The sequence below is a fragment of the Daktulosphaira vitifoliae genome, unplaced genomic scaffold (genome assembly GCF_025091365.1).
Source record: "Daktulosphaira vitifoliae isolate Bord-2020 unplaced genomic scaffold, ASM2509136v1 Scaffold_4, whole genome shotgun sequence".
NCBI classification, from domain to species: domain Eukaryota; kingdom Metazoa; phylum Arthropoda; class Insecta; order Hemiptera; family Phylloxeridae; genus Daktulosphaira; species Daktulosphaira vitifoliae.
In genome coordinates, this window is record NW_026099575.1 from 42372402 (window position 1) to 42398737 (window position 26336).

Here is a 26336-nt window from a genome sequence, read left to right on the forward strand (position 1 = left end):
AGAACATAAAAAAAAATTTTAAACTGGAAGTCGAGATACTAGCTGTTGTAGCAATTTTAACTTTTGTGTTTCCAATTCATTTGACTTTTTTAGAGCTTCTAAAGTTTGATGTTGTAAATTTTCAAACATCTTTTCCCTTTTGGATAAATTATCTTCCATTTCTTTAAGTCTGAAAATCATTTTTTTAATATTACAAACTATAATTGTGACTCATTTATAACAATAATTATTAAAAAATTAAGTGCACTAATATATGAAAAATATAAGTCTCATACATAATTTAAAATTATTAAAAGAATACCTTTTGTCAAATTCTAAATTCCTTGTTTGGAACATTTCTTTAATTTCTGAAAATAAATCTACCTTGTTAGTTAAATTTGTTTTAGAAATATTTTCATCAACCATGTTTGGACTTTCTAATATTTCATTATATCCATCATGAGGTTTATTATCTTTGTCACATTTACTGTCTTTGTTTAAATCTAAGTGAAAATAATGAGGGCATTGTTAAAAATAAAAAACAAAAAAAACAAAAATTTACCTCTTAATACTGAGTTAATTTTCTCATAATATACCCATACAACTTTTTTATTTCTTTCAGCACGACTTTTATTTTTATTATAACGATTTTTCAATGTTCGCCATTTATTATCGCATGCTCTTGGGGTATAATCATATCCATTTTGCAACATTTCATTGGCTATTTGTCTCCATATTAAAAGTTTTTCACCAGTGGCTGCTTTCATAAATTTATCCTTATGGCGATCAAAACTCTCAATCAAACACATAGTTGAATCCATACTCCAGGCAACTAAAAAGTATAAAATACAACATAAGTTTTGTTGAAAAGAAACTTTTTTTTTTTTTAGTTTAAAATAAAAATAGTATTTTACCACTCTCAATAGGTGCTCGAAGCAATCGATCCATATCTTGATAATACTGCCATTTGATGAAATTAGTTCCAATTTTTTTATATTTTTCTTTTCTTTTGAGATAATTAGCTTTTAAAAGTCGCCATTTACGATCACATACAATTCCAGAATAATTGTGGCCATTCTGTCGTAGAACTTCACTTATTTCATTCCATAATATACGTTTTTTACCTTGTGCAGCAATTAAAAATCGAGATCGGTATAAACCCCACAACTGAATAAGTTGCTTTGTAGCCGCTTCAGTCCATACATCTAGAGAACCTAAAAATAAAATTATCATTGTTCCTATCATTACATATAAATTATCAACTCATCAATATATTATGGGCATGAGAACATAAAAAGTACAATAGAACTGAAAGTATAATAGTAAATAAAAAATATTGATATAAGCAACTAAATCAATAACTAAAAAATATTTCATTTTCCAAAGTGATATACAGGTATCCTATCATCATCAGATTTTGAAACCTTTTTATCCACCAAATATTTTACATCAAAAGCATAATTATTATTATTAGTCTCTCATAAAGAAATGATATTTTTTTTCATAAAAATTCAAAATAACCATTTATTAGCTTCAATGCAAAGCTGAGAAAGTATTAATTTTACTATGTTTTTTTTTTTTTTATTTGAGTCTTACCACTTTTTCTCAGCTCTCACCAATCCGATTTCTTTCAACGATACGTCAAAAAATAAAAAATTGTATCTAGTCAAAGATATTACCCTCAAAATTGTTGACATTTCTCTCAATCCCCATAAATGGGAGAAATTTCCAAAAAAATTACAAATTTAAAAATCACTAATTGTTTTTAATTTTTTTACTTAAAACTGCCATAACTTTTTTAAAAATAACCAAATCAATATAATTTTTTTTTTTTAGATGCATAATGTCTTTACCTATTATTTAGTATACATTTTTTTATAAAATAACAACTTTTTCACAAAAAATTAATTTTTTCAACTTAACTTATGAAAGTGTACCAGAAAGTCTGACACTTTTATATATATCTTAAATTAATGACAATGTAATATAATTTTTGATGGAAAAAAATAATTTCTACTTTATCTACTTTATACTTTACTTTATCTTCACAGTGAAAATGGTTACCAAATGCTATTTTTGTGTGAAAATCCTTGATTTTATATTTTACATTTTTAACTTTATAATGCTATAACTTATTGAAAAGTTTATGGATCAATACAATTTTTTTATTAGAAATAATATTTATATCACTCTTTCATTCAACATACTTTATCTTGATCAAGATATAAATAAGGAAATAGCAGATCATGTAGCTTTTGGAAATATTCACCAATTTTTTAAAATTAAACACTATCTACAGATTTGCATCAAAACATCTCTTATAATAGTGATTTTAATCACTGTCAAATATCATTATACTTGACCCAACTATGTCACGTCACCACTGTACCGCGACCCCCAGTGCTGGGTTTTTTAATTTTTTTTTACTTAAAACTACCATATGCTATTTTTGTGTTAAAATTTTCAATTTTGTATTTTATTTTAATATAAAAAACCTTACAAAGTTTTTGAGTTGGAAAAAAAATTTCAATTTGTTTGTATTTTATCTCATTTATTAGATTCAATAACTTTAATGAATATCAAAGACCTCATCACAGTAGTCTTTCCTCATTTGAAGAAATTTCTTACTCATATTAAAGATTTTTTACTTTATGATTTTTTTTATGGCTCTCATTTATTTTCTCAGCTCTCAATTGGCCAACTTTTTTTAAAGATACATCAAATGATCACAACTATTATCTAGTTAAAAATATTACCCTCATAAATTAAAAAACTTTCCACTTTATCAATTAAAAAGTTACTAAGCTCACATTTTCCATATAGACAATTTAAATCATTCATTTTTGAAGTATTTATTGTCGAATTAGGTTTGATATGATAATAGGTTTCAACTACTAAATTAAATAACTGTACTTTGTAATATATGAATTTTTTAACTTTATTTCTGTGTGTTACTAACATCTATAATATTCCAAATTTTTTAGTAACGTGTTGCTATATAAATCATTAATATAAAAAAAAATGATTTTTAGTTTCACCTGAATTTAACAAAAAATATTTACAATAATAATCAAATTTTATAATGCACTCGATAGAGTAGATTTTTTTAAAAACATTTTGATTGGTTTTTTTAGTTAAAATAAATCATTAAAATTAATTAAGTTCTGAATATTTCAATTGAAGAATCTTTTTAAACACTAAAAATTACTTAGAAATGATTACTATAATTTATATTTAAATGATCTATTGCGATAAAAATGCAAAAAAAATATTAATCTTTTCTGATAAATTTTCAGTAAATAGTAATTATACAATTTTCTGACTCCATATTAATCTTAAGAAAACTATTTTTTTATTCTGATAAAATTTTCTATTCAATAAAATAAATTTCAAACTTGAAGTTGAGTTAAAAGTAATGGTAACAAATTCAACTTTTTTTTATTATAAACTTTCAAAAAATTAACTTTAAAAGACCAAAATTATAGGTTAAAAATATTTTGCACTGATTATTTTAAACATTTTAAAAATCAAAATCTGTAATAATTTAAAAACAATTATTTTTTTTTATTGTAATACATTATTTCAAAAGAAATATTAATAATTTCTATGTAACTCTTGGTGTTTAAATAGATGATGCAATTGAAATATTCAGAACTATTTTCCTTATAGTTATATCATATAGTTTTTAACTAATTAGTAGTAATAATATCAAAAATTATTGGTGATAGGAGAAATATAATTGTTGATTTGATATTAGCACGAAAAAAATAGAATAATAAAAGTATATTTTTGACTCTGATGAAAATTTTTTGCATACTATTCATAGTTAATAACAAATCATTATCTAAAAAGTTCTGTGTCAAGCCCTTTAATTTTTATACATGTTTGCCATGTATAAATAATACATCATATAATACATATAAATCCTTTATAATTTTTTATACATTCTCTGAAAAAATTACAATATTAAATTATTAAATATCAATTTCATACAACATTTTATTTCTTTAATAGATAATTACTTATAAACTATACTTATAAAGCAACTACTAATTAGGAATAATGATAGAAATAGGAGTTAATTATGCTTTAGGAATAATCAACCAATTTCTTAAGATTAAAGATTATCTACAGATTTTCATGAAAGCTTTTATGATAGTGATTTTAATTACTGGCATATATCATCTATACTGGACCTAACTATGTTAAGTCCCAATGTGCTTGGTATTTTTTTTATTATTAATGCTGTTTAACGTCCCCTCTAAAATCTATTGCTTATGCCAGATGATGGGAATACCTAATAACCTAGTGCAACAAAATCAAACCCTAATACCTATGTATTGGTAGCACAATGTATTACTAGCTAGGCTAAGTAGCTAGCTAATTTGTTAGCTCATCTTTTACAAAATCTTTGTTTATAACAATTTTAGGATAAGTATTCACTAAATTACAAGTATTTTTAAATACTTGTAACTTATAAGTAAAAGGCTAAATAATAATGATAATTTAAAAATGTTGATAAAATTAAAAAAAAAATTTTTATGAGTGAAATAATAAAAACATGCTCTAACATGGTCCATAACTAAAAATTATTTTTAAAAAGTAATGTAAAATATTTGCTGAATCAGAATTAAGATGACCGAACTTGGTGAGACTTCTTAATATATTAGTTTTGATATTATCCATTAAATGTTTTAGTGTACCAAAAAATTTTATAGAATAATTTAACTATTAACTAACTTTTTGGATTAGGAATTTAATTTAATTTTTTTTTTTTAATTTGTTTTTATTTGACAACTCTTAAATAGTAAAAATATGATCAGTGTTATATAGGAGTGTTTTTTAATATTTTGAAATAACATAAAATTGTCAATAATCATATGATAACTTAAAAATTATTTTTTTATATATAAAATTATGTTTTAATCATAAATTACCATGATTTTTTAAAATTATGTTACTATTTAAACATTTTTTTTTAAGTTTACTATAAAAAAAATCTTTTTCCCATCCATTCATAAATTTACAGCTGGTATTAAAGGTTTGTTATAATCATAATAGGCAATATGTTAATTACTATTTTAATAATACTGAACTGCTATCTAACAAAATTGCAGTTTTACTATTATATGTACCTGAAGACATAGTTTCAACATCATTACTTTCAAAATTTTGTATACTTCTTTCAGAAGCTGTATTATCACCTGTATCATCAAAACTCATATTTTCTTTTTTCATTTCTATTAATTCATTATCATCAGACAAGGAAATTGTAATTATACCATCCATTTCAGATGCTATGACAAAAATAACACCAAAATATATTAATTTATTTTAATATACAAGGTGATTGTTAAAATATGACTTACACACGCAATATCTTTAAAAATATGAAATATAATATTATTTTTTTTTTTTTTGGAAATAAATAGTATCCTCCTATGTTCTATAATTTTCAAAAAAAATTGTTCCTATTCTTTATCCTCTTTAAAATTTAATCAACTTTTAATATAGAAACATAATGTTTAAGAAACTTACAAATTAGAAAATGATCTATCTAAGAATATTACTAATTAATAAAAAAACTTTTGGACGAACATATTGTAAGTTACTAACTCTTTAATATAAAGCCTGGAGGTGAAGCACGGGACTATTTAATTTTATCTATAGGTATTAATGAACCACACTACTCCTCCCGTCCTATAAAAATGATGATATATTTTAAGTTGGTTAAATATACAGTTCCATTAAAAAAACTGATATTTTATATAAGATAAGAACCAAATTGTTTTTTGGAAATTATAGAACATAGAATACTGTTAACTATTGATAAGAAAAAATTATATTATGTTTTATATTTATAAGATATTGTATGAATCATAGTTAAACAATCACTCTGTTTATAATTATAGAAAAAAAAAGATAAATTTACATATATTAATAAAGTTAAACTGTTAGACTATTTCCATTAAATTGAAACCCGGTACTCTAAAATAGAATTTTTTTTGATATAGTAGAATGGAAAATATTAGAATATTTGAAATGTTATAAACCAACCTAAAATATATAACATTTAATTTTCAAACATGTTTTATTACAGAATTTTGCATAATTTTTTCTATTCTGTAAAATAATACTCACAAAAATTATCATTTCTACCACTCTTTTATGAGACTATTGAAAGCATATTACTTTTCAAATACCTTTATTTAATGTGTAATTTGAATAAAAATACTCAAAATTTACTACAATTTTTATCAACTATTAACAAAAAGATGATAAGTACCTGGTATTTTAATTTGAAATATTAAATAAAGATTTGTATATAATTTACATACATTCATGGGAAGATTTGAATATTTTATCCATATCATTAAAAAAAAACCATTTAATGTGTTGTGGACCATATTTTGAAGCGCGTAGCTTATTTTTTTTATAAGACATTTTTAGGTTACGCCATTTATCATTACAAGAATTAGCAGGGTAATAAAAATCCATTTGAGCTAACTGTCGAGATATATCTTCCCATAACAAATGTTTTTCTCCTTGACTTGCTGATGCAAATTTTTTTTTATCTTTACCATATAATTTAATTAATGCTCTAGTAGAATCAGTTGACCAATAAAATTTATCATTTCCCCTAAAACCTGAAATTAAAACTTAATTATTTACGTAATTTATAAATTATGAACTTTTTTACTGACTATTAGGATCTGAATTATCATTTTTATTTGGAATATCAGCAGTCAAATTTTCAATACTGCATTCTTCAATTTCATCATCATCAACATCTATAAAGTATAAAATATTTATGTACTGAATGTGTTAAAGTTCTCATGGATTGTGTAGTTGAGTTCTGACATTTCGGACTCAACTACAAACATGGATAAATTTTTAAGCACTTCAAGCAATATTTATGTACATAGAACTTTTATAAATCTAAATAAATAAAACTACCTGAAATCTCAAATGAAGTTCCATTAAGTGCTTTATCCATGTCATTATAATAAGGCCATTCATTTTTACTATTTTCTGGCTTGTGATTTTTATTAAACAAATAAACTTTTTTAAGGCTACACCATTTATTCTCACAAGAAAAGGCATCAAAAAAATGACCATTTTCAATCATGCGCTCCGAAAGAATTTGCCAAACAGCATTCTTATCTTCATTAGGGCAATTATTAAATTGATTTCTTAACTGGCTCCAAAAATGTATTAAATAACGAATTTCATTATGATGCCAATTACCTAAAATATTTATGTAAAAGTCAAAATAAATAATAATATTTTTTAACTAAAATAATTTTAATTAATCCAAATGAAAAATAACATAACATTTTATTTAAAATCTTAAAACAATATTTAAACAAAAGAAAATATAATTAATTTCATAAAAAAATTAATATTAGTACATTAATATTTTATATGGAGACAAAGAATACTGTGTTTTATATTTACAGATACTAAGTATGAAAATAATCTAAATCTGTTTTATGAATTTTTAGTAGTATAATTATCATAAGTTAATAAATCACCAGTAGATTGTTCAATATCAGTATCATAGATTTCTTGAACATCACCATCAGCAAATTCTTCAAAATTATTTTCTTCTTGGTCATTTATTACAACTAGTAATCAAAAAATTAAATACCAATAGTAAACAAACCAAAATATCAAAAGTTTAATGTAATCTAAATATACACATTTTTTATATTTTATAATATTACAACAAAGTTGTAATATTATAAATTATTATATTTTTATATATTATTTTATTTATTATTTTAAATGAAAGAAGTAAGTAACTAATTTTCTTAATCTTTTAGAGAAGAACTTTAAATTCTTTCAAGATTTTTGATTCAATTAAAGAAAGATGAGTACTTTGTTATATGTTCATCAATATTCATTATTTTTAATCACCTCGTTCATAATCATTATCTAGCATCTCATCATCTGTAATATTTATTTGTTCGTAAGTTACATCATCTTCATCTTTGACCATAATTGAAAATCAATATACTTATTTTCCTAAATATAATCCAATCAAGATTAGTTTTCATCATATATATACTTAAATGAATTAATCATACTTTTAAGAGAAAAGCAATATTTTTATAGGTTTTCAGAAGGGTAAAAAACTATTGTAGTTTTTTTTTTATAATTGAAACAATTGTACCCCATTTCAACGCTTTTTGATAAGTATTATTTTTTAAAACTAGTAGGTTTAATTTTTGTTGTTTTACAGACGATTTATTACAAAAAAGTTAAAATTTTAATCAATATATCTAAAACATTTTTTTTAAATTTATTTTGGAGATTATGCCCAAATTATATTTAATTTATTCAGCCTTTAGTTCTTTATTTATTTCTATTGTTGTTTAGTCCTTATAATCAATAATTTTGAGGTTCATGCTACAAAATTTATAAATTGAATATAAATATATAATTGCTCATCAAAGTAACACTTAAAAACCAGTTGACTTAATCAATCAGCAAGCAAAATCTCATATTTTTTAATATTTTGTAGTTAAATTTCTAGAGCATTTCGAAACTTTTTGTTTATTTTATGGTTTCAAACAGTTAATCTAGGCATATCAGAAAAGGTTAGAAGTAACACAATTTTTGCATACTAATCATTAGTTATAAGTATCAGAATTTTTCCACAAAAAAAAAATATTAAAGCTATCCATCATTTTAATAATATTAAAAATACTCTTAATTACGAATTAAATTATAATTACAAATAATATACATAAACAGTTCTTTTACCAGTATTCAATTAATAATGAAGTTATGGAGGAAAAAACTCAACAAGAACACCTAAAATAAAATATATTAGCCAAATAAAGAAAGATAAAGGAATCATTTCTTTACAAAATGGTACAAGATATAGCTAATGACAGGAAAAAATAAAAAAAGCTTTTGTTGCGAGTGTAAAAAAAAACAATCTTCGGACGAGGCCTAAATACAAAATTTTGCATTTTTAGTTAAGACATCATTTAAGCGCGAAATTCATGATTCACATTTTCGAACACGAAAAATAAACACAACAAAACGATCGGTGACGACACGGAACTTACCACTCGGTAAAACACATATGTTTCGTTCAGATTTCCTTGATCGAATTCACAATAAAACATTTCAGTTAAAAACACTTGATAAAGAATTAATTCTTCTCATTATTTTAAATAATGTAAAATAATATTTACCAAATTCCATCAATAAAAACACACAAGAAATTTATTAAATGATTGAGAATTTAATCAAAATTGTAATATAATAACTAAAATGTATGGTTACTGATAATAACGTAACGCAACAACTCGCACTAGGCGGTTACGTAACATGCCAGGCATGATAGTGTACACCGAGGAAAACCACTAAACGACACAACATTTAAAACATGGAAGAAATTCAACTCTTTTGTAAATATATATCTATGAAAGAACAAATGTAATGACATTGATATATTGAACGTACAATTTTCAAAAATGTTTAATTATTGCCAGAATGCCCTAATAGTATTTCAAAATTCAAACCCGTGCTTTTAAAATCAATCTAATCACTGATCTTAATTTAACTGAAATAAAGGGAACTTCTGTTTTCTTAGGAAGAGACCATAAAAATTTATAGTTAACCGATCAATTTTGTTAATATTGTAGTATCAATTCGATAATAATCTGAACACCTTATTGCTTTAAAATAAATCAGAAAAAAAACCTTTATTGGCGAATCACTAACTGTAATAGACATAATCTCTCAAAAAGATTTCTAAATATTTACGAATACTATTGAATTATAGTAATCAATAACGTATATTTGAAAATGCCAAACTAAATTAATTTGATAATTATTTTTGTACGAGTGTGAAGCTACCAATTCCTGGTCCACCAACTTCTTGTCACTAACAAAGTTCGGTTACCAATATATTATACAGTATAATGCTTTTTCTTACTGATAGATGTAGACACATGATACCAAAAACCATATTTAAACTAATGATGGGAAATATCGAATAGTAACTATCGAACTATTCTACAGTCATTTAAAAACTATTCGAATAGTAAAAATATTCGATAGTTACACATATATTTGAATAATTTATTCGAATAATTTTTAAAATATTTGATAGTTTATAATAAAAATAAAATATTCGGTGGTATAAACACAATTCGAACATAATTTACAAACGTAAAAATTTAAAACGCGCTGTCCCTTTATCGGTGTTATGCCTTTGCAAGACAAAAGAGCAAGTAATGCTTGACTAAGAACAGTTTACAAGGTATTAACTGTAATATAAGACTTTAGTATTTACGAATACTTATGTTGCGCATAGCACAAACCTTTCCGATAAAACTGAAAATATATCATTAGTCATTGAANAAGACAAAAGAGCAAGTAATGCTTGACTAAGAACAGTTTACAAGGTATTAACTGTAATATAAGACTTTAGTATTTACGAATACTTATGTTGCGCATAGCACAAACCTTTCCGATAAAACTGAAAATATATCATTAGTCATTGAAAAAAAGAACTGCTTTTTAATTTTCGACCCATATTTATCAGTTTTTACTAACGACTCACAAACTAAAAATAAATAAAATGGTACTTTTTACTATTATTAATTGTATAATAATTTATTTTAAGTATTCGCTATTTATCTTCTTATTATAATTAAGTGTACTTAATAAAAATTTTAGATAGAACTAATCGAATATTTTTTGAAACCATTCGCTAGCCCATTTAAATATTTTTTAAAACCATTCGCTAGCCATTTAAATATTTTTTAAAACTATTCGATAGTCTATGCTAAAAGCACACTATTGGGTTGTATAAAAACAATTCGAATAGTTATTCGATAGTTTTTTAAAACTATCGAACACTTTGGTTCTGACAGCGTTTTCATCGCGGGTCCGAGTATCATATTTGTTTTATAATTTTTTGATCTTTTAAGTATCCTTGTATTTTTGAAAATTAAAAAATTATTTGGTATGTTTAATACCGAAACATTTATATTTGTTGTCAAAATTGAGAAGATTATTTGGAATCCAATTAATTTTCTCTCTTTATATTTACTTTGAAAACAGTTCTGTCACGAAGGGTTCATATATAGTTATATACAATTGCATAAGTTTCTGAAGTGCAGGGTAGGCTGAGGTAATATTATTAACAGCGTAATCCAAATTAAAATCAATGGAGATGCATAACTATGTTCACTAGTCTAGGAAATGGATTTTTATTTTGCTCATCAATTTCATTTTTTTTGAACAAATTTTATTTGTCCAATATGAATAAAAATTTATTTTTTTAAAAAATCATTAATCAGATCAAAAATAAAAATAATTAAATTTTTTAATCGCAGCAACTCCTCAGTATTTTGCCAGCCTTCGTACTATGCAATCTGCTACATATTTATCCAATTCCCAAAGAGGTAAAATTAGTCCAAATAATCAATTTTTAACGTCTCCAATTTCCCATATTAATTCACGGTATACAAAAAATAATTATTCTTATAAGAAAGCGCAATATCGCAATGATAATTAATTTATAATTATTTATTTCAACAATATTTTGTTATTGGACATTGTTTTAATTTTAATCCGAGAGGTCCATTTTACTTTTTTTGTTACTAATGTTTATTGTATATAAAACGTACATAAATATTGCACAACAAAAAAAAATGTTTTATATTATTTTTAATTGTTTATATAAACATATACAAGACGCGAAGGAGTGTTATTAGTATAAATATTTATTTATGTAAACATCTATATTTGTTTCTTAATACCATCCTTATTTAGTAAATTAAATAATAATAAAAAATCTTAATTTTAATCGTCTTAATTAAATATATCACCAAATTTATTTTTTTGGAAAAAATATGTGTTATATGATAACATTTATTAGTAAAATTATAAAAAAATGAACCAAAATATGATACTCGAGAAAAGAACAAAACTATACAAATGTAATATGAATTAATAAATATATACAGAGTGTTCAGTAAGTTTCTATTGTTCTCATTGTTACAAACAATGAGAACAATAGAAACCCGTTTCCTGACTTACTGAACACCCTGTATAATAAATACATAAATATTTTTGCTAAATTTAAACTAATAAATTATTGACCCTCAGTGTAACTGTGAAAAGTTCATCGGGTGAAATAGATATAACCTTAGAACATCTTGCTTCTTAAAATTATCGCCTACAAGTTGTTACAACACAATAAAAAATAATATCGAATATTTTTTTTTTCTTGAAAAAAAGTTCAATCGTTAATTAAATTATAAATAATTTATTAATACAGAATTTGTTTTGTACGAGGCAGCTAGACCGTAGAATGGTTTCTTATATTTTCTATACATATTCTGAAAGCTTATAAAATACTCTATATATGGTGTGAAAAGCTAATTGGTGAAATATGCAGGTGTAATTTAAAATAACAATGATATACAGCAGTAATAACAGTTCATAGCGTATAAACGCACCAACTCGGCCACAGTAATTTGCGATTTTGACAATGTTCCGAGACGAGTCTAGATATTTTCTATACATATTCTGAAAGTTTATAAAATACTCTTTAATATAATATTAAATGCTTAGTTGATAAATTCTGTGGTCGCCCACAATTATCCGAGTTGGTACGTCGGTATATACGTTAGTAAGTGTATTTATAATCTCACCGGCCGTCAATCTTTTTTTTTTGTTGTATGACCGTGAATGGGTTTAAATATGTTTTTTGGTATTATGTGTCTACATCAATCGATAAGAAAAAGCGTTATACTGTATAATATATTGGTAACCGAAATTTGTTAGTGATAAGAAGTTGGTGGACTAGGAATTGGTAGCTTCACGCACGTTATTTTTGTTACATTAGCTACTCGAAATTACAACTTTGAAACGTTAAGTTTTTGTTAAACATACTACCTGTATAATGGCTTTAAATAATTCCATCAACTTACATGAATGCTTGGAACTTGTTACAAGACTTTCACGACAAGCAGGAAAGGTATTAAAGTTTTAAATAAGTTTATACTATTTCATCTTCTATAAAATAATAATATAGGAACAAATCTACTATACGGGACACCTTTTTTTTTCACAACGTTCGTTTTTTTATGCTTTTTTCAAGTGTTTGAAAAAATTGGCGGAAACTTTTGGTTCAAAAGTTATAGCATTTTAAAGTTATACGTCATTGGACTAAAAATAGCTCCAAAATTGTTTTTTGTTAATTTTCGGGTTTTTTTTTCATGAAAATATTGTGAAACTACAATGACATAACTCATAAGTAATTTTTTCTTTATTTTTATCCAAAATTCGCAATACAAAAAAAATTGGTTTTTCAAGAGCTATTACTTAATTTTCGTATACAATAAAAAAAATGGGTATGAGTGAATACGTAATTACATGAAACCCAATTAATTTAAGTTGAGCAAAAAAAAAAAAGACCACAATGTAGTGTGATTTGGTGTGTCTTTGTAGTTAGTTCAATAAAATAACGCGAAAAGAAAAGTTTTTACTCTATATTAGGTATACTAAATAACACTTGTTAGAAATAATAAAAAAATTTAATTACAATTGATATTGAAATTTTAGTATTCAACTTAATACCATTTAAAATATTTGCATCTTTGTTGGTTTGAGCGCGACTTTGCACAACAGTAATACAGTCTATCCTTATTACTCCCTGAACTAGTTGTACATAACGATGCTTAACATAAACACTATGTATTGTTATAAAGATAACAGATTGCGACGCTTGCTAGTTTTATGAAACGACTACCCGTTGACAACTTTCTGCTTGAAACTTAGCATCTTTTTAACGCTGAATCAATGTTTCATTAATATTATGTTTATAAAAATGCTTCTCAATTTGGTATAAAATTTAAAACTAAAAAAACGAAATAACTTTAAAGAAAAATTATAGATTTTTATAACCTATATTATTAAACTACAATTGCAACTTTAAAAATTTAATTTAAAATTTAAAATAACTTTTTAAAAAAAAGCTCAAAAATGTTTACATATTCTTAATCTGCATAAAAAAACGAACATTTTGAAAAAAAAAAGGGTGTCCCGTAAAGTAGATTTATACCTAATTTTAATTTCATTATAATAAAGATAAATTTTAATTAATTTTTATGATTTAAGTGGACATTTATCTTTTGTTAAGCTAAAATGTTAAAGTAGCCTATTAAATTGAAAATTTGTTACATTAATGTTTGATATTACTTTTGTAATACTTGTAGCTGATTAAAACGAGAATCAACCAAAAGAAAATGATTGAAACTAAAGCTACCAGCTTCGATTTTATGACTGAAACTGATCAAGAGGTGGAAAGAAATGCTGATTGAAGGAATAAAACATAAATATCCAACACATAAGTAAATTCCATTCATTAATTTATACTATTAAAATTATATTATATATTTCATATTATTATTATAGTGCTCAATATTTTTATTTTATTTTTAAGATTCATTGGTGAAGAATCATTTGCAGCTGGTATTAAAGAAAAATTACAAATAAACCTGCTTGGGTTATTGATTCTGTTGATGGTACAACAAATTTTGTACACGGTTATCTTTGTATGAATGTTTGTATATCTATTGGTTTAGTTATTGATTGTGAGACCTAATTAGGAGTTATTTATAACCCAATATTGGATATGTTTTTCTAAGCTATAAAAGGTGAAGGTGTTTTCCTAAATGATGAGCTTATCCATATAAGTAATTCAAAATGTAAGTGATAATTTTACTACTATACTATAATATGCTACTACTATGAACATGATAACATTTTATAGGTTTAAAAGACTCATTGGTTTCAATTGAACGTGGAGCAGTTAGAACTGATGAGTTTCGATCTATAGTTAACCACAATGTTACTTATATGGACAAAAATGCACATGAGTAAGAAAATTTTCTTTTTTTCTTAATCTTATTTGATTACACTTATATAGTTGGTTGAAATAATAAAGAACTTTTAAATACAAGTAACAGTTAGGATCTAAGCAATATATATATTTAAGAGATTAAGATTAATCAATTTGTAAAAATGACTTAAAATGTTTTCCCTTTAAGTCTTGAAAACATTAAAAGAAAAACTAATCATTAATTTATCTACTTATAATAAATATAATGACATTTTTTTTATCATTTATTGAAGTTGCAACTGTGAATTTCATTTAAAATGAGAAATTCTTATTTTTATAACAATTTTCTTTTTAACAATATTTTTAATTAAGCTTCCCCTAGCTGCGGTTGTCCTTACAGATAAACCACTGATTTCAATAGGAGTAAATAACTATGCTGAACATAATAAGTGTTTTGCAGGAAAAATATTAATCTAGAAGTAGTTAAACAGAAAAATAGTCCACATTTGTAAATTAAATAATAATAATAATATGACTACTTAAAATACTTACGTGTATTCACTATTTAAACTTCATAATAACTTACTAATTATTATTATTATTATTATTATGAAAGAAAACATAATAATTAAAAACAATCTTTATATATTGTATTATTAGTGAAAACACTACATGAACTGACATAAACAAAATTGAAATACACAAACTAAAATTATATCATTCAAAAACTATGCAAGTGTGCTTAAAAAAAAAGCTTATAACTCAATCAAATACCAATAGATTTCATCAAAATATTCATGATGCTTTTGAAATATCTTTGGGTAGACTTAGTAAAAATTCCAGTTTTTAAACAAAAATATGCTGGTGGCAATAAGTGTTTTTCCTAAAATTTTTAAACTCTCATGAAGTACTAAAAAAAATGTTTATATTCGCAAATAATTTTTTCTGAATAATGTTGCCACATTCTTTTATTGAAATAAAAATTTTGAGAATCTGATATTTTCAAATAATTTTTCTAGCATTGGCTAATTTTTCAATGTTGTATTATATAATAAGATTACTTGGTAAAAATTTGCTTAGTAATAAATTATTTTTAAGTTGAAAATAATTTATATTTTTCAGAATACATTCAGGGGATTAGCTGCTTGGAATTTAGCTATGGTTGCGAAAGGTGCCTGTGATTTGTTGAAATGGGACTTCATGCATGAGATATGGCTGCTGGAAATAGAATTATTAAAGAAGCTGAAGGTGTAATAGACCCTGCAGGTATTTTTATTTTACATTTCTTTAAATTTAAAAATCTTTTAATATTTGTTATTTTTTACAGGTTGTGAATTTGAATTGATAAATTGCAGAATACTTGCAGCAGTATCAAAATAACTTGCTGATGAAATTTATTCTAACTTAAAACAATATTTTCCAGAACATGATTAAGTATTAAGAAAATATGTTTATAGAGCATACTCATTAAAAATTGTACTTTTTCTTTGACTTTTTAAATAAATATATTTATTTACACATTTGAAATTATGTAGTCATTTAGGTGACCTATGTAGTTTAATTGAAAACACATGCCACAATGGAAAAGTACCATTATAATAAGCTATGTAAGTTTTCCTATCCTTTGTGGCACACAGACTAATATGAGCTGCAGAGTGGTTTGCCCTTATAGAAATTGCTACCATAAAAAAAGTGATGAGGAAAAATATATAAAAGTTAAATTTGAGATAAGCTCTTGAAGTTTATTTACCCCCCTTTATTCTAGACTTGTTGGCACAAGTAATAGGTTTTAAAAAAATACTTCAAACATAATGAAAAATAACTTGATTGATGAACTATTTTTAGTTAAAATGAAATTACATTGTATATTTAACTAGTTTTATTACTTAATATTAATATACTTATAAAAAATTGTATACTATGTGTTCAGTAAAGAGTTGCTATTTTTACCAAAATATTCATTATTCATTTTTGGTCTTTTGATTACTATTTTTATTTTTATTTAGTCAACAAATAAAAAAAAAATCAATTACTCAAACAGTTTTTCTTTATTTCATTTTTTCAAAAATAAAGGGAGATAATCATAGTGAAACAAACAACATTTTCACCTTTATTAAAAGATATTTTATTTTACTCATGGTTAATTATCGTACTAAAATATTTCAACATTTATAAATATTGAATATTATTACTCAGATTTTAATAATAGTATCAAGTTTGTATGTATGTATACAATATATTTAATTGTCTAATCCAAGTCAATAATTTAGTCAGTCCTTCTCACCAATAAATTAAGGTGTTAATAGATTGTTTTTGTAAACTCAAGCCAATGTTTCCCCGTTTTGAGTCTTTTATCAAAACATTGATATTCTTACTTCGTCTATAAAAGTATTAATTTTATTACGATTTATATATTTTTTGTAACACTATTAAATTATTGTTAATATTTATAATATTCGTTAAAATTAATTGAACTTTAAAAATGCTTCATTTATATAGTGTTATATGATATTTAAACACTAAATCTATCTTAAATAATTCTCTTTTTATAAACACCTTACACGGACGAGTCATTTTGCTAACTACAATATTTAGGTGGATTTTGATTCTAATTCCAAATCTATCTTATGATTTTTTCCATCACATATAATTAATATTTATATCTTTATTAAATATTTACAAAAAATTAAATAAAAAAATATTTGACACACAAAAATGTCTTGATCAAACCCTTCCTAAACTTAAGTTTTCTATTAAAGTTTTATAAATAGTATATCAAAAGAAAGGTTGTTGTCTCTAATACATTAAGTTTAAATTTTACAATTTATTTTTCATAGTTATTCAAAAGTTATTGTAATTTTAAAACGTAGAAAAAAATTCCAATTTTTTCCATTTTTGCTGCTTAATGTTTAGATACTTTTTTAAATGTAAAAAACAAAACAGTTATATTTTTTAATTTCTTACAAAATCATTTGACTTTTGGCAGCAATTTCATAATTATGAATGTAACCAAATAATAATTATAATAAAAAAATTTTTATCTGAAAAATGACTATCAAACTCAATTTTAATGATCTATAAAAAAATAATCAATTTTGAGAAATATACCAATATATCTCAAACATCAAATTTTTTTTTTTATATTGTTAAATTACATAAATTACATTGAGCAAGTTAAAAAAATTTTATTTTCAGTTTTTTATTATGACTTAATTGTTTATTTGTCACCAAATTAGTAATTATCTTAAAAACTATGTGATAAAAAAAAATCTGAAGTCAGATTCGGAATCAAAGCCATATCCCTTACAGAGTTTACATAAACATAGTAGATAGTAGAACATTTTTCATTATTTTTGTCTTGCATTATTAATTTGATAAAAAAATAAAAGCTATTTTTTAAAAATTACAAACCGTTTTGTTCCTCAATTGTTAACTACAACGTCTTCAAATGTTTTATTAAGTATAAAAATATGTACTAATATTACCAAGAAGGTAATGCGTAGATATTTTTTTAATAATTATTTTTATAAATTAATACTTAGAGACACTTATTTTAAAATTATACCTGTTATATAAAACTATTACAATTGCACCATCTGGCCTCTTAAATCCAACAGATTTTATAGCTGATGATAATGATAACTTAATTCGTACTGAACCTCTAGTAATAAACTTAGAAAAATGACCAATTGTATAGTACATGGGCTGTTTATAGAATTCATCTTTATTTTTATTTACAATAATTGGTGCATCAACGTAGTTAGATGCCCAATTTGGCCCACCTGTTGTATCTAAGGCCAAATTCCATTCTAACCACCCTTGAACCCAATGATTTAAATCCTATAAATTATTTAATAACAATTATTATTTTATTTTTATTATTTTGTACATGTACTTACATCAATTATGTTATCTGCATATTTTTCTGCTCTATTCCAACTGCCCAACTGTACTTTAACAAAATCCCAAGGTCTATCACCTACAAAGTTTTTAATTTTATTCTATTAACTAATATTCTATTAGTTTTTAAATATCTACACCAAAAAACTATAAATATTTCACCTTGTGATGCTTCTGTATTAAGGATTAAAATATTACTAAAACTATCATGAACTTCACTCAAAACATTAACTGGAACAATAAAATCTAAGTACCAGTGAACTGCAACACCATCTATGTACTTTGCTGCTTCTTTATCACTCATCAACTACAAAAAGAAAATTTACTTATTTTTATTGAACATAAAATTAATTTATTTAAATACTATTTAATTATACCATTTTCATCCACCAAGGAAGTACAATTCTTTGATCATCTATTGCAAAGAGCAATGTTTTATTATACTCAGAAGACTTTAATATAGGTCCCATGTATTGACCAATCCAATCTCGATGCGATTGTGGTGTCCAACCCATTGAGTTAAAACGATTTAAGGGTATAATACCATTTAATGGCTCATTTCCAGTAGTTAAAGCCCAAAATGTAATATTAAAATTTTTATAAGCATCTAAAAATCTTTTAACATTGTTTATCAGAACTACTTATTAATATAACATCTTAAAAGTTTTTAAATATATTACTTTAAATGATATTTAGCCCATAACTCCATATATTTTGTTTTAAGAAAACCAATACCAGAAATAGCATTGTTTGTTTTCATCCAAATTGGAGCAGACCATGATGATGCAATAAGTTTCAATTCTTCAGATGTCTTTGACTGAGCAATTCTTATAAAAGGTATCTACACACGACATCAGAAAATTATTTTATTATTCACAAATGTTTCCTGGATATTTTACCTTAAACTCTAGGTCTTCAGTTTGTAGACTAAAATTTGCTAAATCTGAGGATCCTTTTTCGTCAGCATATGTGTATGCTCTGGTAGAAAAATCACTTCCTCCAATTGGTACCCTACCAATATTGTATTTAATACCATCATCACCAAAGTATGACCTAGTGTAAAAATATTAAGTTGTTACTATTATAACGAAAATTTGATAATATTTATGATACCATAATTAATTTATTTTTAAGAAATACTTATTCAATTTCTAAAAAAAAATGAGAACTAACCTCAATAAGTTCTCTTGGGTTTTATTGCTTAACGATTTTATATTTAGCCCTGCAGAATCTGTGAAAGCTGCACCAAACCCTTCGATAGTTTGATAACTTGTGTTCTCATCTACATTTATTTCATTGCTAGTCCACTGTGAATCAATAAATGGCACAAACGAGCCATTACTTTTGGTAAATCGACTACCTTCATTTGATGATGTATAAAGGATATATTTCCCATTAGGTAATTTTTTTGGTTGAGGTGTAAAATCACAATGAGTGGAATTGCAAACACACACAATTCCATAAGAAAACTGTTTTTGATAGCATTGACTTGCTGTAAATATCATGAAAAACCATACAGTACTTGTAAAACTGAAATGAGTCAATACATACCATTTAGATCACTCGCTGCCAAAGAAACACAAAGCAAAAAAAATATCAGCAATGCCTAAAAGTATTTATAACTATTATTTCCAAATTTTAAATCATTATCTGAACGAATAAGTGTTTACTTTCTAACTTTTTCTAGTCTTATAAACCAAAAGAAAAAATTTCGCATAATTATAATTACAAAATAAAAAAACCTAAAAACTGGAAATAAATGCACAACAAAATACAAAAAGTAAAAATTTCGACCAGACTGCAGGTTTCTTTAGTATCTTGACACTCTGTTGGATGTCAAAATATAAATAAATTTTATACCTTCTTAAATTTTTATTTAAAAATAATTGGATGAAATTGATAAAATATGAACTGTATTACACGGTTTTTTTTTTAATCGATATATATTTTTAAATGATGCGATGAATTTTCATCGTCTAATATGTTTAAAATTATTAGTGATTTGTTCATATTAAATTTTGACTTGGCATACTTCCTATAAGAGTAGAGTAGTGTAGAGAAGTAAAATTTTAATAACTTAAGTGGAAGATAATACGTGTAATCGATCAAATTATCAGAACTGTCTACGGCAATGATTATCAAATTCAACGAGTGGATAATTGTTTACCGAAACTCTAGAAGTGTTCATATTCTAAATGTAATTTTAGGATCATGTTATCAATTATTGTGGATTAGGACCAAGTCTCGTCTTTGTACCCAAATGAACTTAATTAGTACGACACTATTTATATAGTTGAAAGTTAATTGAATTTGTAAGTGTATTTTTAAATTTTTAAGTGAAGATGCCAAGCTAAGTTAAAGCATAAATAAGATATTTTTTACACAAATGATATCTATAGTTTGATAAATTAGCTATAAAATTCTATCACACATTAAGCACTTAAAAAATTTTTTTATTGTACTTAGTGTTTTTAGCTTCGATGCAAAGCTGAGAAGGTATTAATTTTACTATGATGTGTTTTTTTATAAATTTTTTTTTATTATTATTTTATTTTTTTTATGTATATTTTTTTTGTGTCTATGAACGCTCAATCTCAGTTCTAGTTGGACCGATTTTGATGATCAATACGTCAAGAGATCACAAATCGTATCTAATCGAAGACATTACTTCAAAAATTGAAAAAAATTCCCTCGTTCTCTGTAAATGGGAGAAATCCCCCAAAAATTACAAATTTAAAAATCGCTAATTTTCGACATTTTTTCAATTTTTTTATTTAAATCTACCATAAGTTTAAAATATGCTATTTTTGTGTTAAAATTCTGAGGTTTTGTATTTTATTTTATTTTAAAATACCTGACAAGGGGAGTACAGTGATTTTCATAAATATTATATAAATCAAATTAATATAGCATAGAAAGTTAAACTTATTTAAATTTTTTTAAGTCGAGAAAAATAACTTTGAAATTAGAACTAGCTTAAATCGCTGTTTTTTTTTCAATCGAGGGAGCAACGTAAGGTTGCCGAGTCGGTAACATTTATGTTTTACGCCCTTGGGATACAAGTTTCCAACCCATGTATGGCAAGGAATTTTTTGCATTTTTTTCTTAATTCTTTTTAAGTTAAAATAAATTTTCAACACCTTTGGTTTTTATCTCATTTAGATACAATAACATCAATAAAGATCTCGCGAGAAGAAATTTCTTATTCATATTAAAATTATTTTACTATATTTTAGGTTTTAGCTTCGATGCAGAACTGAGAAGGTATATTTTTGTGACTATCATTTATTTTCTCTGCTCTAACTTGACCTATTTTTCCAGCGATATGTCAAATGATTAAAACTTGTATTTAGTTGAAGATATTACGCTTAAAAATTGTCAAAGTTCAGTGTATAAAACATAACTTTGTTAACTGCTATAACTTTATCAAAAATGACCAAATCAATATAATTTTTTTTATATAGATGCATGTCTTTACCTATTATTTGGTATATTTTTTTTTTATAAAGCCGACCCTATACCTGCCCACAGGGGAATTCAAAATGACAACTTTTTTATTTAGTAAAAGTAAATCATTAAAATTAATTCAGTTCTGGATATTTCAATTGTAGAATTTTTTTAAATATCAAAAGTTACTTAGAAATGATTACTGTAATTTCTATTTAAGTGATCTATTACGATAAAAATGCAAAAAAATAATGAGCTTTTCTGATAAATATACTGTAAATAGTAATTATAAAATTTGATGACTGCATATTAATCTTAACGATACAATTTTTTTAATTCTCATAAAATTTTCTATTTAATGATGTCAATTTCAAACTTGCAAATTGAGCTAAAAGTTATAGTAAAAAAATTTTTTTTTTTTTTGTTATAAACTTTCACAAAAATTAACTTTAAATGATTAAAAAAATAAGTAAAATATGTCATTTCCTTATTAATAATCAAAATCAATATTAATTTAAAACAATTTTTTTTTGTTCTTAATTATTTTTTTTATATGTCAATACTTATTTTTTAATAATAAGTAATAATATTAAAACTTAGAAGTGATAGAAAAAGTCTAATAGCATATTTAAAAACATCGCGAAAAGTTGATTTAGAAAAGTATATTTTTGTTTCTGATGAAAGTTCCTTATAGTCTAGTGTATTTATTCATAAGTAACAAACATTTTTTATTGAAAAGTATCGCATCAAGCCCTTTAAATTTTTATACGCGTTAAAAGTAAAGAAATATACAACTATTTATTATTTTTATAATATCTCCGTAAAAATTACAATATTAAATTATTAAATATCAATTTCATACTAAATTTAATTACTATAATTATTATTTATTCATATATTATAATTGAAGAGTGAATGTGTCAAACGTTCTATGTGCCAAAAAAATATTTGTTCAGAAAACACAAAAAACATCACAAATTAAAAATTTTCTTATAATTTTGTATAAAAATATATGTTATGCTATATTTACACTATATTAATAGCCTCGTAAATTTCTATTATTTTATTTTGTCATTTCATATTAGTATAAATTAAACATTTGCTAATGACAGTTACAAGTGACAAGTATTATAATATTAAAGTTCCAAGTTTCAAATAATGTGATAATATTATCGTTCCAAGTACCAATATTTTATTATAGATAACAGAAAATCATTCTTTATTTTATTAAGACTTCATATATATTTTTATAAAATATGTAAAAAAATCAACACTTTTTTTGAGTATCACAAATTGAAAAATAAATGTACAAACTTAAATAAAAAATACTCTTAATCTAACATGACATTGTCAGTAAATCTCAAAACGTAAAATAAAATTTTTTCTTCATATAAAAATGTAACAAGAAAAGAAAACAGTAGCTTTCTTGAGTATCACAAATTGAAAAATAAATTAACAAACCTAATAATAATAAAAAAAAAAATCTAGATTAAACATAATTAGAACATAGCAACATCATAATAAATAGCAAAAAAAATTAATTCATGACGTTATATTTTTATAGAAGTTTCTGTGCTTATCAGGTAAAAAAGGAATCATGGCCAACAAATCTTTTTTCTTCTCTGACGACAATGTGGGTTTCGGTATAGGTATAAATGTCTGATTTTTAAGTTGATCTATAGTAGCATTTCTTTTAAAAACGTTAAAATCTTTCCAAAGTTCTTCATCTGAAAATGTTTTTTTATAATAGATTTTTTTGGGAGTTAAAAATGAAACTTTAATCATCGAACATTGGAAACTTGGTTGTGTTAAAAAAATTGTTAGCAATGTCTTTAAATGAAAAAAAGTTGTTTTCGTCCATCGGAATAACTCGAAATGGATTTATCAACTTCGCTGCTCTAACCATTTCTTGTAAATCAGAAGGAGTGAAATTTTGAAAAACTCTACGTCTCTTTTCGATAATAGCGAAATCACGAGCACAAGCCAAGAGAGAGTNACAGCGAAATCACGATCACAAGCCAAGAGAGAATGGCCACTTATCAAAAATTTTTGTATAATCTCATCAAATATCCCCATATTTATTAAATATAACATCAAAACTACTAACGTTTTATTTTTATTTTGGCCAGCACAGTTGTCTTACCATATAATTAGTTTTTTGCGATTTATCGTATTTTCGTTTTTGTTAATAACTTGAAAAAGAAAAGAAGCGATTTCTGAGCTTCCACGAGAAGCAATACTTTCATCCCACATATACATAAAGGCTGTATTGCTGTCACCGAGATGTATTCCAAAGTTATAACAACTAAGTTGACGCTTTCCTGAATTGTATTATTGCTTTTCCTGGTCGCATACGATTTTCCACTAATTCTTTTTTTAGTCTGATCATTTCTTCTTTTTTTACCACTTCGTAAAATATGTATACTTTCAGTATCCATAATAACACAATTAAACAAATGAAAAAGAAAACTTAACGAATACAACAACACCAGTATTAGTTATTTTGAAATATAACGGACTATATTATAATATTGTAATCGTCAAACTATTATATTCGCCCAAGGCACTTAGAACGTACAGGTAACAAAGGGCATGTCTCACAGAACAAATACAATCTATGAACGCAATTTTGTACAAGTAAAAAATTTAATTGACACTTGAAACACATACAAGATTGTGACCTTTGGCTCATAGAACATAAATCAGAAATAAAACAATTTTTCAATTTTTTGGCACATAGAACGTTTGACACATTCACTCTTCAAATAAATTAATTTATTCTCAATCGTAATTAATAGGGTTCGTCAACGATATCAATATCGCTGACTTTTTTCATATTCCCACAATATCGATTATTTTGTGAAATATCGCAATAATCAAAAAAAAAATTTTAATAAAAAAAACTATTTGAATTTTGATTACTTTGTTATATATATTATTTTATATTAGCCCAAAAACATTTTGTGATAATATTGTTTATATTTTTTATATTAAAATATATTATGAAATCTAGAATTGAGATAAATGAAAAATTATATTTATTGTTACAAAATTCTATTCTAAGATTAGGTTTTTTATGACATTTTTGTTTTATTCCTATTTAACAAAACACAAACAAAGTAATATATGAGGAGAAGAATTAGAAAAAAAAATATTCTAATTAGTTGAAACTCAATCTGATAAATATAATGAAATTATTGAGTACAAAAAAAAATCCCTATTAAGGCGTCTGGGTACCGACCGCTTTTTAGTCAAAAACAACCCGTTTTTGTTCCATCAGTATGACGAAACTACTGATGCGATAAGAATTCTGAAAACATATCTGAATTCAGCATCATGTCACTTAGGTATCGGTAAGGCCATATTTTTGAAATTTTGATGTTTTTAACCCTTTATTACAGTTTTCATTTTCGAATAATTTTAAAATTTTCAAAATAATTTTTACGTTGAAGGAATCACAATTTCAAAAAAATGGCCTGACCGATACCTAAGTGACATGATACTAAATTCAAATTTGTTTTCAGAATTCTTATCGCATCAGTAGTTTTGTCGTACTGATGGAACAAAAACGGGTTGTTTTGTACGCTCAAACTAATGGTTTTCAAACAGTAGCTGTTAAATGTTACATGCTCGTGCGCGTATGTGCGTTATCCGCTGCAGCTATTTTATTGCTCATAGGTTGCATAGGGCAATACCGACTGCCTAAAAATAGTTACAATGCATACTTGATATTATACCTGTATATATGATATTAGATTATTTGCTTTTATCTTATTTGCAAACCTGTCATCATTACATAGTAAGAAACAAATTTTGTTGTTGTATTCCTATATAAGTGTCGCTAAAAAAATGGGGAGTCATAAAANGAGTCGCTAAAAAAATATCTGGTGAGGTACGAATATATAAAAATAATTTTCATACACTTTCTTAGTTTCGATAGAAAACTGAGAAGGTATTAGTTTTACTATGATGTGTTTTTTGCTTGTGTCTATCCATATCTGTACCTACTGGACATTTATTGTTCAACGATACGCCAAAAGATCAAAAAATATATCTTGTTGATGTATTCAGCATTATATTTTAATAATTTCTCTTTTAATCTGACACAAAAACGTGTTTATCTCAGTCTCAC

General features: G+C 24.5%; 2 protein-coding genes and 1 pseudogene across 6 annotated transcripts in view; 1 reads left to right on the forward strand and 2 right to left on the reverse strand.

Moving 5' to 3' along the window:
* Positions 1 to 13: 13 nt before the first annotated feature.
* Positions 14 to 9305, reverse strand: LOC126905970 (uncharacterized). Of its 3 annotated transcripts, none has more exons than XM_050686180.1 (11): positions 9060 to 9305; positions 7900 to 8007; positions 7515 to 7607; positions 6937 to 7227; positions 6684 to 6770; positions 6450 to 6626; positions 5115 to 5276; positions 894 to 1193; positions 542 to 811; positions 302 to 482; positions 14 to 169 (listed from the first exon to the last, which is right to left on the reverse strand). In XM_050686180.1, the coding sequence occupies exons 2-11, from the start codon at positions 7979 to 7981 to the stop codon at positions 19 to 21; spliced, it is 1794 nt and encodes a 597-aa protein (XP_050542137.1). In that variant the 5' UTR covers positions 7982 to 8007; positions 9060 to 9305; the 3' UTR covers positions 14 to 18. The 3 variants fall into 3 exon arrangements, with proteins under 3 accessions (XP_050542137.1, XP_050542136.1, XP_050542138.1); XM_050686179.1 differs by having other exon boundaries at positions 6318 to 6626; XM_050686181.1 differs by lacking the exon at positions 9060 to 9305 and adding an exon at positions 8749 to 8996 and having other exon boundaries at positions 6318 to 6626; positions 7861 to 8007.
* A 2891-nt stretch (positions 9306 to 12196) lies between these two features.
* LOC126906003 (inositol monophosphatase 1-like) lies at positions 12197 to 16707 on the forward strand (annotated as a pseudogene).
* Positions 16708 to 16911: 204 nt separating this feature from the next.
* The window catches only part of LOC126905974 (lysosomal acid glucosylceramidase-like), a 13769-nt gene continuing 4344 nt past the window's right edge, over positions 16912 to 26336 (reverse strand). Inside the window, exons 1-10 of one of the 3 annotated variants that reach the window (XM_050686182.1) lie at positions 20436 to 20823; positions 20309 to 20363; positions 19931 to 20249; positions 19657 to 19810; positions 19438 to 19598; positions 19135 to 19372; positions 18920 to 19064; positions 18757 to 18836; positions 18423 to 18697; positions 16912 to 17237 (exon numbers count right to left, since the gene is read on the reverse strand). In XM_050686182.1, the coding sequence (XP_050542139.1) occupies positions 17138 to 17237; positions 18423 to 18697; positions 18757 to 18836; positions 18920 to 19064; positions 19135 to 19372; positions 19438 to 19598; positions 19657 to 19810; positions 19931 to 20249; positions 20309 to 20363; positions 20436 to 20474 (1566 nt within the window). In that variant the 5' untranslated portion in view covers positions 20475 to 20823 and the 3' untranslated portion in view covers positions 16912 to 17137. Of the gene's footprint in view, positions 17238 to 18422; positions 18698 to 18756; positions 18837 to 18919; positions 19065 to 19134; positions 19373 to 19437; positions 19599 to 19656; positions 19811 to 19930; positions 20288 to 20308; positions 20364 to 20435; positions 20824 to 26336 lie in introns of those variants that run through there. The other 2 variants (XM_050686184.1, XM_050686185.1) reach the window with 2 other exon arrangements.

Coding starts and splice junctions, on each gene's coding strand:
- LOC126905970 (XM_050686179.1), bottom strand. CDS start 7,981: ATGGTCAAAGATGAAGATGATGTAACTTACGAACAAATAAATATTACA. Junction 7,608..7,899: donor AGATAATGATTATGAACGAG/GTGATTAAAAAT, acceptor TTTGATTACTAG/TTGTAATAAATGACCAAGAA. Junction 812..893: donor TCGAGCACCTATTGAGAGTG/GTAAAATACTAT, acceptor TATACTTTTTAG/TTGCCTGGAGTATGGATTCA.